General features: G+C 45.6%; 1 protein-coding gene across 23 annotated transcripts in view; it reads right to left on the bottom strand.

Annotated features, from left to right (window-relative positions):
- The window catches only part of KCNMA1 (potassium channel, calcium activated large conductance subfamily M alpha, member 1), a 740,417-nt gene that overhangs the window by 53,726 nt on the left and 672,008 nt on the right, over positions 1-14,683 (bottom strand). For all 23 annotated transcript variants that reach the window (XM_012663330.1, XM_012663323.1, XM_012663335.1 and 20 more), the window contains one exon: positions 12,553-12,745. In XM_012663330.1, coding sequence (XP_012518784.1) covers positions 12,553-12,745 — 193 coding nt within the window. The remainder of the gene's footprint in view (positions 1-12,552; positions 12,746-14,683) is intronic.

Here is a 14,683-nt window from a genome sequence, read left to right as displayed (position 1 = left end):
GAAATGAAATGTGGAGTGTTTATCCAAAGTCAAGTCACCCCTGATTGACAGAACTAGGATTTAAAACCTGGCTCCCTGACAGCCATGTCTGTGATTCACCATTATAAATCCCATCTTCTAAGTTCCTCCTGCTCCTGTCTACTGCTGAGAGGAATGCCCATCCCTGTATGGCCAGGGAAGCTCTCAGGAACCATTCAGAGCTCCCTGGAGCAGAAAGAAGAGATATTTTCTGTCCTTTATTGAACTTTGGAGGTCTCAGTCCTACAGCCTCCTCAGGCCTTGGGCTGATACTATGTCACAGTATATGCAGTGAGACCAGTCAAAGGTTGAGGGCCAGAAGCTACTAGTAAAGGTTAAAGGAATAGGACAATTTATACTGGAGACAACTTAGCTGTCTGACCAAGGCTCCTACACGTAAGTTCAACATCTTTGATCTTTGTAACCCTTGCCCAGTGCCCAGCTGTCAAATGAATGAAGGGTGATTGAAGCCTGGAGGGGAGGCGTAGGTTTTTTAATAAAGGTATTGAGCTGCTTCATGTCAGCGCAAACTAAGAGAGAGCAGGCTGCATGCAACAGACAGTGGATTAAATCATTTATTCATTTATCGCTGCCTTCACAAACCACTGCTAAGTGTCAGCCCAGTACAAGGTCTGTGCGAAGCATTTAAAAATATTTCTGACAGTTGGTGCAGGTGAGGAGGTCAGTAAAACAACAGAACAGGATGCTCTTTTGAGGACCTATTCAAGTTAACAGAAGTCTCACCTGCAATCATTTCCTTTGACATGGTGATCGCTCTAAGTCCCTTGGTTATATCATTAGTACACACAAAGCCAAGCGACGCTTTGTGAAATACATGTGGCCCTTCCTGCTTATGTGCCTTCTATCCCTCAGCTTCAGGCCTTCCCATATGCCCATCAGCACCCTTACTTATTGATCATCCCACCTACTTCAAATCCAAGTCCATTTACTCTGGACCTCCCCTGACTACTGCAGCCCAAAGCAACCTCTGCCTTCTCATAATACACTGTACGGCAACATCCATGTGGCACTGAAAACATCTGGTAGAAAATCCGTGTTGGAGTTATGTAACGAGATGCTCAGTGACTACCATACTACTTTTCTAGAATTCTAGGAATAATTTTCCTCCAGAACATTTCATGAAGTATAAGTGAAGGATTTAAGGACTATTCATAGCCTTAAATATTCTATAAATCCAGAACATTTTGGTTTATAAATCAGTTGTCTTCTTTGCAGGGCCACTTTTAATGAAAAAACAATAAAAGTTTTAGAACTGTACATGATTTTTTACCTATACAAAGATGGGTGAAGACAAAAATGCAGAGCAGTAGGCTAGGCTCATTTGCCACCTTGAGGGACGCATGCTATCTTCACAGCAGGTGGATTAAATCTATGCCTCAGTAAATTACAAGTGGCTCATACTATGATCTTTGTAAGGTATTCTGCAATGTTCCAAATCCTATCTCGATAAGTGTGTATTGTACCATACAACTTATTTTATTAGCATATGTCTTTGTCACGTTTGCCCGTAGATCCTATTAGCTACATGATGGCATAGACTATGAAAAAAGCAAGGATACTAACCACAGGCACAAGGTGTAAACCAAACTGATGTCCAGGAAAAGAACTGTTGGTTGACCTATCCTTATCCAGAGTTTCATCAGGGGTCTTAGAGAGTCCATGGGATTATAAGACTTCCTTTACCCTTCTCTGATATACAACTGCACTTTCTTCCCATAGGACATTTTTTCTCTGGACGATTTTCTGAACCTAGACTTTGAGGGCTAGAGATGTCTATTCATTCTCATCTACGGCCTTCTATGGAAACTTCCACCTGGAGAGTGGAATGAGTAGATAAAACTGGGAAATATTTTGTTAAGTCTCTTAACAAAGAAAGCAATGGCTGGGTCTCAAACATTCCACTGTCTTTCTGACAGCTCCGAAGTCAAATCTATATTAACAAGAAAAAAAAAAAAGAAAAAGAAAAGAACAGCTCAAACAATCATACTGTTCACAGAGACAGGCTCAGCAGAATGCTTGATATTTCCCCAACTCTACCTTTGTTTGTCCAGTTGTTGTAGCAGGAAAGACTCCAGACTCAGGAGAATAGTATCTCTCGTTGTTGGTATTGGTGGGGCCAGAAACTCACAAAATGGAGATTTGTGGAGATGAGAAACATTCAGAACAAATGTCAGTCCCTTGGACACAAGGGTTAGTTTAGGAGTGAGGCTGGCACACCTTAGTGCTTTCACTCCCTTGAATGTTCTGGGGGAGCTTCCAGGACCCTTGAAAGCAGACGTATAGATTCAGGCCCATTCTCACCAGAACAAGACTTGCCTTTTATAAGACAAGTTGGTGTGGTGAGAAAAGCATAGACTTTGAAATCAGTTTGGAGATCCATTCCATGTGCTCTTCACTAGCTATAAGACTTTAGGAAAAAGTGCTTAATTTTCCAGAGCCTCTATTTTCTCATCTGTAGAATGGAGATAGTAACCTCTGCCTCAGCAGGTTTTCAGGGAGATCAAATGAGATATTGTATATGAATGTGTGTAGTGCATGGCTCACCGGAAAAAAGAAAATTGCGATTTTTAAAAAGCAGATTTACCTAGGCACCAAAATGTTGAGGGATAAACCATCATGCCAGAGCCCGATGCTGAGACAATGAGTTCAGCCCAACGCCAACACCACCCCACATCTGTTTTCTGTCTCTGAAGCCAAGGTTTCCTTTCACTATAGTTGTCCCAGGCAGGGCACAGCTCTTCATGCAGTTGGAAGGGAATGATTATTTCATCTTTTCTTACTTTTTCTTCCCCACACCCACTGTCCAAGAAAGACCTTCAGGTATGGAGGGCATAAAGCCCTCCATAGGTTCAGAAAGTGTTCCAAGTTTTTCAATCTCTCATTCCAGCTGCTGCTGTTGTTTTTCCCTGCTTCTTTCACTAGGAATGTATTACCATAATAGTAAATGGCAGTCTTCAGAGGATCTCTCATGTGATGAAATATGCTGTGTAGGAAAAATTCTCCTAAGTTGAAGTCATTTAGAAAACAGCTGCAATTGCCGCTTTGCTGAGATACATGTGCACCCTGCGCTAGGATTCATCTTGTGATGTCCACAGAAGAAATGTAACAGGGCAGACCCCTTTCTGTACTCGAGACCTGCTCAGAGCCCTAAGCCAGATTTTCTTTATTGTTTAGTAAGCTCTTTTAATGAAATGTACTACTCTTATTATAGAGGGCTCAAAATAAGATCTAAATCACAAACCAATAAAAGAAAATTATTGGGCTGGGTATCTAAAGTTACTACCTAGAGGCTACTCCAGTGTGGTATTTATAAATCTCTAAACAGTTAAGTATAATTGTCTTTCTGGTTTTTGGGACGGAAGCCAACAGCAGTTTCAGTTACAACGGAAGAAAAATATTTTAGCACCGAGCTTTGTTCATTCAGTGGGTATAAAGAGAAATGGCTTCTCCCCCACCGCCATTTCAGAATTGAGAGGGAATACTGTGGTAATGAAATGTTATATGGGAGCAGCTGAAAAAATGCCTCTCGGATTTCAGGCAGGGAGAATGTGTGTGAGGATCCGTGCATAGGTGTGTTTGCAAGAAAAGAGGGAGCAGCCTGGGTGTGAGGGAAGCCAGGTTTGGAGAAGGGGAAGAAGGCCGACCGCTAGGAGGAGAGGGCAGGTGTGGAAGGGTGGCGTGGGAGTTGAAGAGAGGGTGGTCTGTCCAATTAATGTAAAAGCCAGATGTGCAGCTGCTCACCCCAAGGCCGGCCGCTCGCCATCTTTACACACAAAGACAGCGCTGTCCAGGAAGGATGTGAACGCTTCCACTGAAAGACCCATGACCCCCTCCTGCCAAACACCACAGCTCTCCCTCTGGAGTAAGAATGTAGGTCATATAAAACACGGATCCCTATGTCATAAAAGTCAAGAAAATACTGGATACCCTCAGTTTATAAAGGACCACAGAACTCATCTCGTCCAATCTCCCTCCCATCACAAAGAGCAAGTCAGTTACTTTCCTTTGGCAAAAGGATATGCATTGATAGGGCTGCTCACTACATTTTAAGTCAGTCCATTCTAATCTGGAAACGTCTCCCTTGTGTTGGGCTAAAATTTGGTTCTCCTTAAGTATTAGCCATTGGTCCTGGGACAAAAATCCCATGGAGCAGAAGATAAAATGGCCCTTCAAGTCTGCTAGCCTTGTTTTCTTAACCACTTGGCAAGTGACACGTGGCCCTGGCATGGTCCCATTCTGGTTGTCCTCTTTACAACATTCTTTTGTTTTGTCAATTATTCCCTTCAAATCTTCACCACTCTTGACACATGCACTCTCGTACCGACCAGGATAAAACAATCACTGCTCAAAATAAATCACATTCTTACCAACAAGGCTTACCAGCCTGTCTTTGCTGACCGTTTGAAAATTAACACACAGAGATGTTCAATACATTCCATCCTGAGGGTTTTGTCCCAGAGTTACACTTTAGGAAGGTCCTTTTGAGTGCTGCTTTTTGTCATCCAATAATTTGGAGATCCTAATCCACACTGTCTCACACAAAGATAAAACAGAAATCGCATTTCCTGCTCTGGAACCGTAAAAGACATCTCAGACTTTAGGATGGGTAGGGCACACCCTCTGCCCCCAATTAATGCCATCTCTCCAAGTGCTGCTGCCATACTTTGGAAGAAAAATGTCATTCCCAACTTGAGGCTCTTAACCTTTGTTGAAATGCAGACAAAGGAGAGGGTCGGCTCACATGTGGACATTCATTTAGTGAAACTCTGGCTCCAGGTCAGGGAGGGCTGGAGGAAATGTGCTCCATGTGTGTGTGAGTGTGTAAGCCACTGTAATTTTTTTTAACTTGGTGGCTATAAAGAGGCACAGAATATAGAAAAATGAACTTAGAGGAGGCAGGAGAAAGCAGGCAGCGGACACATGTCCTAGAGTGGATATCTCGGCTTGCCCCTCTTCAGGGATGTTGGGGTCCCGGCTCAGCTTGTGGTTCCCTGTGTCCTCTCTCTCTAAGATGGTCCTCAGACTTCTGTCCTTCAACTATCTTCCCCCCGCCCCCTGCCCGAGACTCTCCTTCACTCCTGGAGCAGGAGCAATGGGCTCAACCTCCAGTGGTGACCTTCTCCTGCATTCAGGACTTCGTTTCTGCCCTTTGGCTTGTCATGCCCACCTGGATTTTCCACCAAGTCCCCATGGAAATGAACCACAACTAAAACCCAACCCTCCCAGCACTGCTTTTTCCCCACAGCCTGTCCCTCCACTCTGCAGGCCTCTTCCTGTGAGCAGCATCCCGTCCCCTCACCAGCGAGGAAGCTCACACCCATGTGGGCTGTTTCGTACCCGCAGTGACTTCCACTAGTGCCTCCCATTCTTTTACCTGGCTTTCCTCTGGGTAGCCACAGTTCCTGACCAGTGTCGCGGCAGCCTCATCCATTCTACTCCAAACGATGCTTCCTGGGGCTGCAATATCAATTTCCCTACAGATCAGGTCCAAACCCATCTCTCTCTTGCTTTGAAACCTTCTGTAGCTCCCCAGTGCCTACTGAATTATTTACAGCTTCCTAAGTCATAAACTCATAAAATATTATTTGCAGCTTCCTAACCCGAAAAGGTCCTCCATGCCCAACCCACATTTCAGCCTCATCTCTCCCCACTGTCTCACACATACCTGTATTCCAGCCAAATCATATTCATTCCTGTCCCTCCGACACACCCCTGTGACCTCCACCCTCTCACTTCTAGTCTTCTCCCGGACTGGAGCCAGCTCTCCTTGTCTCCGCCTGCTGAAGTCCCATGCATTTTCTCAGTGTCTCTCAAACCCACTCTCCTCTTTCTGCTCCCAACGTTGGCCCCATAGAGTGCAATTTCCTCACAGCAATAAACTAACCTTCTGAAGCAGAGTTATACGTTTGCATAGGAGGTCACTAGGACTGGGAATGTGTTTTATGCTCCCTGTTTCCCCAGCAATGCCTGTCGTGCACAGTTTGGGCACACAACAAGTGCTTAATAAACGTCTGTGGCATTGGATTAACACCTACAGGACAGGTAGCATGAATCAGATGAATGTAGATAACAGGAAAGGGAACAACAGAGGAACCTTAACACCAACATTCAAATTTAGCCCAGACATTGAAATACACATATAGCTCCATCTTCCTAAAGAGACTCAGGCTTTGAGGGGTGCACACTGCTGGCTTTGGAAGTGAGCCACATGCTGCTCCACAATGGGGTAGTGATGGATCTCGGCTCTGTTGCCTCTCAAAAGCTGTGGGTGGGCAGAAGGTCTGTCCACTACTACCCTTTACTTATCACCTTGAGACATATGACAGGAACCAGATTGACAAAGACAGCCAGTTAGGCAGAAAACAACCAGAGCCTGTGGCCTCCCCCTTTTTTCTCCACTTAAGGCTTTCCAAGTCCTACGAAGCTGATGACAATCCAAAATAATATGAAAGGAAGGGTGGAGACCATCAAGCTGACCCAACAGAATTGTCCTAACAAGGCAAAATTATTTAATGGTTAGGATTCCAGTTCCCCAGGCTGGGAGACCTGGGTAAAATCGTTACTTAGCTTCTCCAAGCCTCGGTTTCCTCATCTTTACAATTGAACTAGTAACCTCCTAACTTCACAGCCTTCCTCTGAGGAACACCTAGGGAGGGCAGCAGTTTCCAACCTGGGCTGGACATGGGAACCAGATGGGTGCTTATAAAACTCCTGGAGCCCAGGTTGTACAACAGACTCTTTCAATGACAACTGCTGAAGTACAACCCAGGCATTGATATTTTTAAAGTGTCTCAAGTGAGTACAACATGCAACCAAGGGTGAAAATCAGGGATCTAAGAAATGCATATTTTCTTGATTGGCAAATGCCTACCATATAATCACAGCAAATGTGCATTAACATTGACATTATCATTACGGTGGTCGTCGCTGTTGGTGGTGGTACTTGTAGTGTTCAGAGGGCCTTTGCTGCAGGCCCAGAGGTTTCGTGCGGAAGACCGGTCCTTGGTGTAATGCCACCGAGCTCTTCTCTGGCTCCACAAGGAATATTTCTTTCTCTGAGGCCATCACGTATTCCTCTTTGTGACCACACCTCCCACCCTTTGGCTCTCCCACACCTTAATCCACACTCCTGCTCTTGGACCTCACAGAAATGTACTCCTTGCTTTGTTCTTGGCCCCTAGGTCTAGAAGCCCCACCTCCCAGTTTGACTTCTCCGGTTGCTGGCTTAGCCCCAGTGGCCACTCATTTTCATAACCTCTTAGCGGCACCGTGGAATCCTTTGCCTCCTGTGAATTCCCATCTCAAGCTAAAGCCAGCTTCTACTTCTCTTCTTGGCAAGCACTGCAAGGAATACCACAGGGCTGTGCTCACCGGTTCTATGACAGCTTCATGGTTCCAACCTCAGCTGGACACCACCGAGGACTGAATTCTCAACTTTCTTTTTCAAGCCTGTTTCTGCTCTTGGGTCCTCCGCTTACTTCATTGCTGCTACATCCACCCAGTGGCAAACCTCGAATTTCATCCCCAGCTCCTCACCCTTGCTTGTCCATCCTCCTTCCTGTCCAACCGGCCTTCAACAGCTATCTTCCTGTGCTTCAGATCCAGCTCAATTTCTGTCTGCCCTCCCTACCAAGGCTGCCCCATTGGCCCCATCCCATCCCAGCTAGTCCATTGCATGGTCTTCTTACAAGGCTCGTAAGTCCCATGCATGGTTTCCTTACAGAGCTTGTGCTGCCATTGTCCCCACCTGTAAACCATGCTCATGTTTCTGCCTGTTATCTTTTTCAAATATGAATGTAATTACCCTCTTCCTATAAATCTTTGGTGACTCCCCCAAATCCATAAATCTTTGGTGACTCCCCCAAATCCAAACCCTTAGCAGGACAAAAAGTCTATGCTCTAGGCCTTTGCCGTTCAGTACAGTAGCTACTAGCTACATGTTGCTTTAAATTTGTATTTATTAAAATTAAGTAAGAGGAAAAATTCAGTTCCTCAGTCACACTGGCCACATTTCAGGTGCTCGTAGCCACATGTATTCAAGTCATCCACAGATGTCACCTCTTCTTAGAAGCCTTCTCAACCCCTTGAAATGTATCAAATGAGAAGCCCCTGGTGCTCCTCTATATCTAGCCTGGTCCTTGTCTCACTGCCACCATAGTTGTTTATGGGGACGTCTCCTCCACTCACATGAGCCCCGTAAGCATAGGAAGCAGCTGAATTCAAGTCACCTTTGTGTTCTGGGCCTTTCTAGTGTCTGATGCACAGGGAACAATCATTTATTCCTCTTTCTTTCCCTTAGGAGTTACCCTTCCTAGAAGGGTAAGCAGAAGACACAATAAGATGCTCATTTCATAACTCGATGTAAAAGCAGAATGGGAAACCCATTGAACGCTCCCTCACTTCAGATACAAATGCAAGCAGCTCTCTGACAACGGACCCTGCCTGCCTCTGCTCCTTCCCCTCCTCCCAAGATCAGACTCAGTTCTTGTCTTTTCGAACCACAGGGAAACAGTCTGGCAAGAGCCACTGTTGTACCAGCTGATTTAAATTGAAATGTTTTCCCCAGATAAATGCGTGCTAAATAATACACCAGCTCTCCAGCCAAAGGGAAGTGACAGGCACTCCGTAAATAAAGGCACTTAGTTGCTGGTAAAGAGCTGTAAAGTGGTTCTGAGCTGATGTTTGCTGACCAGCAAGAAGCAGCTTCACCTGCTTTATGTAATTGTCACTGCAGTGGTGCCTGCTGTATATTAAAACTGCATCTCGTAGACCCCACTCGCACAGCGGCTACACCATCCAGCTTGCGGGCTGCCGCCTTCTCCTGTAATTGTTTTTGACAACCAGCCATCACATCTCAGATCTTTTCAGAAAGTGTCTGGTCCAGAATCCCTAGGCTGGGTCTGTTCTGACACCATGTGGGCTAGAAAAGTGACACCAAAAGGGAACGTGTAAAGAGGAGAGAAGAGAAGAGAGAGGTTTTATTTCAGGCTAGGAACTCTAATAACGCGCAGTGGCAAGTGTCCGATGAAGGCTCTGAGACTTTCTCGATGTTAAGACATGTTTTTCATGTTAAATTGTATCATATTAGAAAAACTTTCCGTAAGATTGCATGAATATTCTGGCCCAAGAGCACGACATTTGTCCTGAGTCCACATTTCTGTCCAGCTGGGTTCTGGAGAGATGGTAACATCTCTTTCCAGACAAAGCAGAGGGTGGGGTTTCATAAAGGCCTACAGAATTCACAGTAACGAAAGTGGGGGCAGCAGCACCAGAAATCTATGCAGTTATCATTCAGAGGAAGTTCAATTTGTTTCCCAAAATGATGAGAAACATGAAATCCCTTTTGTTTCCTGTAATTCCTATCTCCTTGGAGCTTGGTCATCCCAAATGCCCAGATGAAGGATGGCAAAAGTGTCTGAAGCCAATGAGCACTCCAGTTGGTCAAAAGGGCCTCAAAAAGTGACGAGTAACAAGGAAACTCAGCCCTTCCATCTGGCCCCACAGGCTAAAAGGAGCCCAAGGAGTCAGGGGACAGGGGATAGGGGAATGGGCAGAGGTGAACACTGGGGAGGAAGAGAAATCTGTGTCGATGGCTACTGCTAGACCAGTGCCTTTGGAAGGTCAGAGTGTCACCAGAGGATGGTGTTAAAAACCAACTGAGGGGCAGACAGGACAAGAAAACAAGGGGACAGGGGCTCAGTGGGCCCACAACTTCCACACTGTCTCCTCAAAAGCAGAATAGACTGCTGGCCGGTAGGGAGGCAGATGCCCCCTCCGCTGCTGACAGGGGTCCAGGAGGATCGCTACTGAGCACGGCAACACCCCCTCTGCCTTCTCTTGTGCGTGTGTCTCAGCCCATTCAGGCCACTATAAGAAATACCATAAAGCACGTGCCTACAGACAATAGAAATGTATTTCTCATAGTTTTGGAGGCTGAGAAGTCCAAGATCAAGGTGGCAGCAGATTCGGTGTCTGGCGATGATTTCTCACTGTGGCACACAAGTTGGAAGAGTTGAGGGCTCTCTCTTGGGCCACTCATATAAGGACACTAATCCTATTCATGAGGGCTCCACCCTCATAATCTAATCACCTCCCAAAGGCCACACCTCCTAATACCATCCCATTGGGATTAGGGCTTGAACATATGAATTTTGGGGGGACACGAACATTCAGACCACAGCAGTGTGCATGTGTGTGTACAAGAGAAAGAGTGCCTTTTTTTTTTCCTTTGGAGGAAAATGAGCTCCCTCTCTCCATCCTCCATATTTCCTGCCAAAACCTATTTTCATGCTTATTCCTGTGCTGAAAAGAATAAAGGCAGCTTTTGAGCACTGGAGAGTGGAAGCATTTTTACCAGTTTGGCCTTTATATAGGATCTGAGAGGCTGGGATAAGGTTGAAGGGAGCTGGAAGCAGCACCTATATCAGATGCACACGTAACTGAATTATACACTGAGATTCTAATCTACCTCCCTGGAATCATGATGATTGCAGCAGGCAGCGGGGCAAAGGGAGTGTCTCCTGCCCCTCTGGCTCGCTTCCACCTCTGCTCAGAGGGAGGACTGCTGCTTCCTCTACCGTCCATTCCCCCCAGTGACTCCTTCCTCCCCAAGAAAGGAGGAGCATCTCACAGAGTCGGTCAGGTTTCCTTAGTGTGCAGACTTATTGTGCCTTCAAGCAACATATTCTATTTGAGTCACCTGGGGATCTTGTTAAATGCAGATTCTGACCCAGCAGGTGTGGGGTGGGCCATGAGATTCTGCATTTCCAACAAGCTCCCGCCCCAGGCGATGCCCATATGGGGCGAGGTGGTGGGCTGGGTGAGACAGATATTAAGAGCAAAGGCTTAAAGGCAGGAGCCAGTGGCCAGCTGGCCTCTTCTACCTCCTAGCAGGCCACTTCCTGTCTTCTCACACCTTCCCACCTGTGCTGCCTGGGCAGGCTGCGCAGGAGCCAGGCTCTGCCTTCTCAGTCTGCAGCTGGTAGGAAGAGCTCAGGCCTCTCTTAGGACCTGGACATGTTGCTCTTCCCTGTGGGCACAGCTGAACAGATGGATACCAAGATTTAGATTTGGAAGTGGTGGGGAGGATGGTGGAGTGAAGAGGTCAAAATTAGGCTTTGGGCTGTGTCAGGGCTATGTCAAAAGGACAGAAGCCATTTCACACGTGACACCAAAGTGGAAGGTTGTTTTCAACTTGGCCAGAAGCTGCTGTGAATCTCAAGACCCTGAGGGAAGCCCCAACGCCCCCTTCTCAGACCCCAGCAGTGAAGACATTGGCTCTCAGAGAGCTCCCCTGGGAGCTGCTTTGAACCTGAGTCTACCAGGGTTTGGCAGCAGTTGCTTCCAAAGAATCAAAGTCTCTTTTTCCCTTCCACTTTCCAAATCTCCCCCCAGTACCCTTCCCTCACTGGCCAACTCTAGCCCAGATCCATGCAGGGAAGAGGATTCGAGGCACTATCGTTCCTGGCTTTGCTGCAATGCTAAGCAGATGTCAGAAGGAAGGGGTGGTGATGCCAAGTTGACAAAAGATAATGTAGCACAAATCCAGGCTGCGTGATCCAGCTGAGTTTCTAGAAAGCTCTGCATGGGGGGAGGGGTCATTAGACACTTGCCTAGCTATCACTAAGGTGATACTTCATAACCCAGTAGCTGTGGTTCTCATGGGCTGTGCTCCTTCACCCTTACAGTCTGGGATGATGGGACCAGACCCCCATCAGAGAGCCAATGTCACCCCTCCAGTAGACCACCTGTGACAAGGATCCTACAGTTCATGGCAAGCCTCCATAGAGGTGTCACTCAGAGGAACATGCTTTGCATTCTATCCTGCCAGATCCTGATTGCTAAGGTCGTTTTTCTGGGGGTCTTGCTGTGCTGCCTCTCTGAGACTCCCAGATGACATCTTTACTTCTAACCACCTGCCCAGGATCCCAGAGCAAATGACAGAGAAGATTGGGGGCAGAGCAGGAAGGCAGATGTGTGTCATTTGAAGCTGTTGTGTCTCCTACAGGAAAATGCATGGGCTGACAAGTGTCACCTCTTGTTAAATGACTTTTAGTGTCTGTAGAGTCCCCACTCTCTGGAGATCACCATCTCCCAGTCAACAGGGTCTTAGAGGCAGCTTTAACAATGGCAAAGCATAGCACCCCCATCACAGCTCAATGGCAAAAACACACACTGGGAGGCAACATTGGAATTGTGCAGCGCTCTGACATTTAGCTGATAACCCTGCTCACAAAGCCACTGTCTGGGAAGGCTGAGGGGGTGGCCATTTAAAGACTTGTTTATTCTCTGGGAAGGCAACCTAGTCTGTGTGTGGGTGATCAGGTCGAGCCTGTGTCCTGGGATGGCAAGAAGAGGCAGCAGATGTCCCTTTGAAAGCCATCACAGCAACCGCAGGTTTCACTGCCAGGCAGGCTGATGTGAGCCTCTTTGAATTACTGAGTGAAGGATATCCCTCTTGCCAGCCCCTGTCCCCCGTAGGCACAGCAAAGAAGTATTACAGGCTGTCCTTACCTTGGGAATTAGCCTGCAAGACCCCGATGCTGTCATCAAACTGCATAGATTTGATGTTGAGTGACGCCAAGATGCATTCCTTGTCCTGCAGCGAAGTATCATCAATATTATTCTGATTGGCTGACAGGATAACGCACATGTCACAGAGGTTGATGTTGACAGCCCTTAAATCAGCCCGACTTAATGGCGTACCCTTTGGCATAGAGGAAAGAAAAAAGAGAGAGAGGAAGCGAGAGAGAGAGAGAAGCAAAAGTGAGACCAAAAAAAGGAAAGGGAGAGAGGGAAAAAAATAAAATAAAAACAAATTAAAGATTGAGCTGGAGCTTTGGGGAAATTATTTAACAAGTATCTTTTTTATGCCTTGACATTAAGCTGGCCTAACTACATTCAAGGGAATAGGAGCTGTGTGCTAATCTAAAGGGTAGTCGGTGCTGATGGCAGCATTTTAGGCTTGCTCTCAATACTCAATCAAGCTATTACTAACAAACGTGGAAGAGGAATAATGCCAGGGTTCTACATCTTCTTCCTGCCTGGAAATTGTCTTGATTTAAGTAACTGTCCTGTGGCAACCTCTGGCTTTCAGAATGTAACAAGGGGGTGGGTTGCAAATGCCTGTTTATTTAATAGCAGGTCACTCCTGTCTCAGGCAAAAGGCAGCAGTTCCAATGCAACCAAGGGGAAATCGCCCGTGAGCATGCAGTGAGGAGGTGGGGCTGGAGACCTGCTGGATTTCCATTTGGAGGTGAGGGGAGAGAGTGGAATTAACGTGCGTCTTGCAAAGGGGAGATGGAAAAAATTAAGCATCAAGACATATAATTTTGTGGCATTTTTCAGCAAAAAAAGAAAACCCAAGGAAATGGTCTAATTGTCATTATTAGTATTAACTACACTTTTGGACACGTGTACAATGGAAGCGTATGCAGCAGGCACAGAGACTGAGCTAGCTCTCCATCAGGCATCAGCTTGGAAGGATCTCTGAGATAGAAGGAAAATAGTTCTAGAACAATTTAAAAGTACTGTTTTGTTTATGTTAAAAAAAAACCCCACAAAGATTGTTGGTAACACACATGTCTTAAGCCAGAAGATGTTCTCAAGAGGTTGATTTTTCATGACTTCCACATAATAAGACTGAGCTTGTCACTGTCCATGGGTAGCTAAAGCCACATTTCAGGCTACAGAAGGGCTTTTACTGAGAAATTCACAAGGAATTAATGAAATTTTGAGTTTTATTACCATAGCAAGACACAATAAAATCCTTTAGGATCCATATTAAATCAGAGTTTCACCCTAAAGTGAATCAGTTGGTTTCATGCTACTGCACAGTCAGAGTCTCACCATAAAGCTACATTGTGAACTTCTATATATTGTACAGTAAATCAATAGCGTTTTACATCAGAATTACATGGTAAGCTTCTCTGTGCTTTACTCTAAATCAACGGAGAGTCGCAATAGGATTCACCTTTTAGCTTCTGTGAATTGCATGGTAAATCAGGAGTCTTTATTCATTTCAAAACTGGATAGTTGCCATGACATTAGACAATAAAGCTGAAGACATACCATTGCTGATAAGGATGAGTTTCCTATCAGCAAGACTTGCCTCAAGATTGCTAATGAGTTTCTGAAGAATAAAGGTAGTTACCTCTATGATGTCAAACGTTTAAATCACTTGGAGGAAAGGAGGCAAATCTATTGGAAGGGGCAAGGCAATTTTCTGAACTACAAACTCATGAAGAAACTGAGAGCTAAGAGAAGTCTTTCTGTGGGTGGGACGTAAGATGATGGTGGGACAAAGGATTCAGAGGGAATGAGGATGTTACAAGAAGGAAGAGGATGGTGTTCTGGTCAAACATTGGAAAATCCCATCGATGGATAGTAAAAATCTTAATCTTTCTTGCCAGGGATAGTTACTTGATTTCATGGTCTTCTTTCATTAAAACATTTTTGGGATGTGGTATTAAGGAGAAACACTTTCTATAAAAATATTTTACCTTGAAACATTTTCTCAATTCCAGAAACTTCCTGATTTTCAGTAGAGCCCTATTAATTTTCTATAGACTAAATTTAAGCAGAGTAAGTTCAAGTTGGGTTTTAGTTTATCGATGGGGGAGGGAATTATAAGTATAAAATTCAA

This window comes from Propithecus coquereli, unplaced genomic scaffold, assembly GCF_000956105.1.
Source record: "Propithecus coquereli isolate 6110/MARCELLA unplaced genomic scaffold, Pcoq_1.0 Scaffold80, whole genome shotgun sequence".
Classification (NCBI taxonomy): domain Eukaryota; kingdom Metazoa; phylum Chordata; class Mammalia; order Primates; family Indriidae; genus Propithecus; species Propithecus coquereli.
This window is presented reverse-complemented; position numbering and strand designations above follow the sequence as displayed.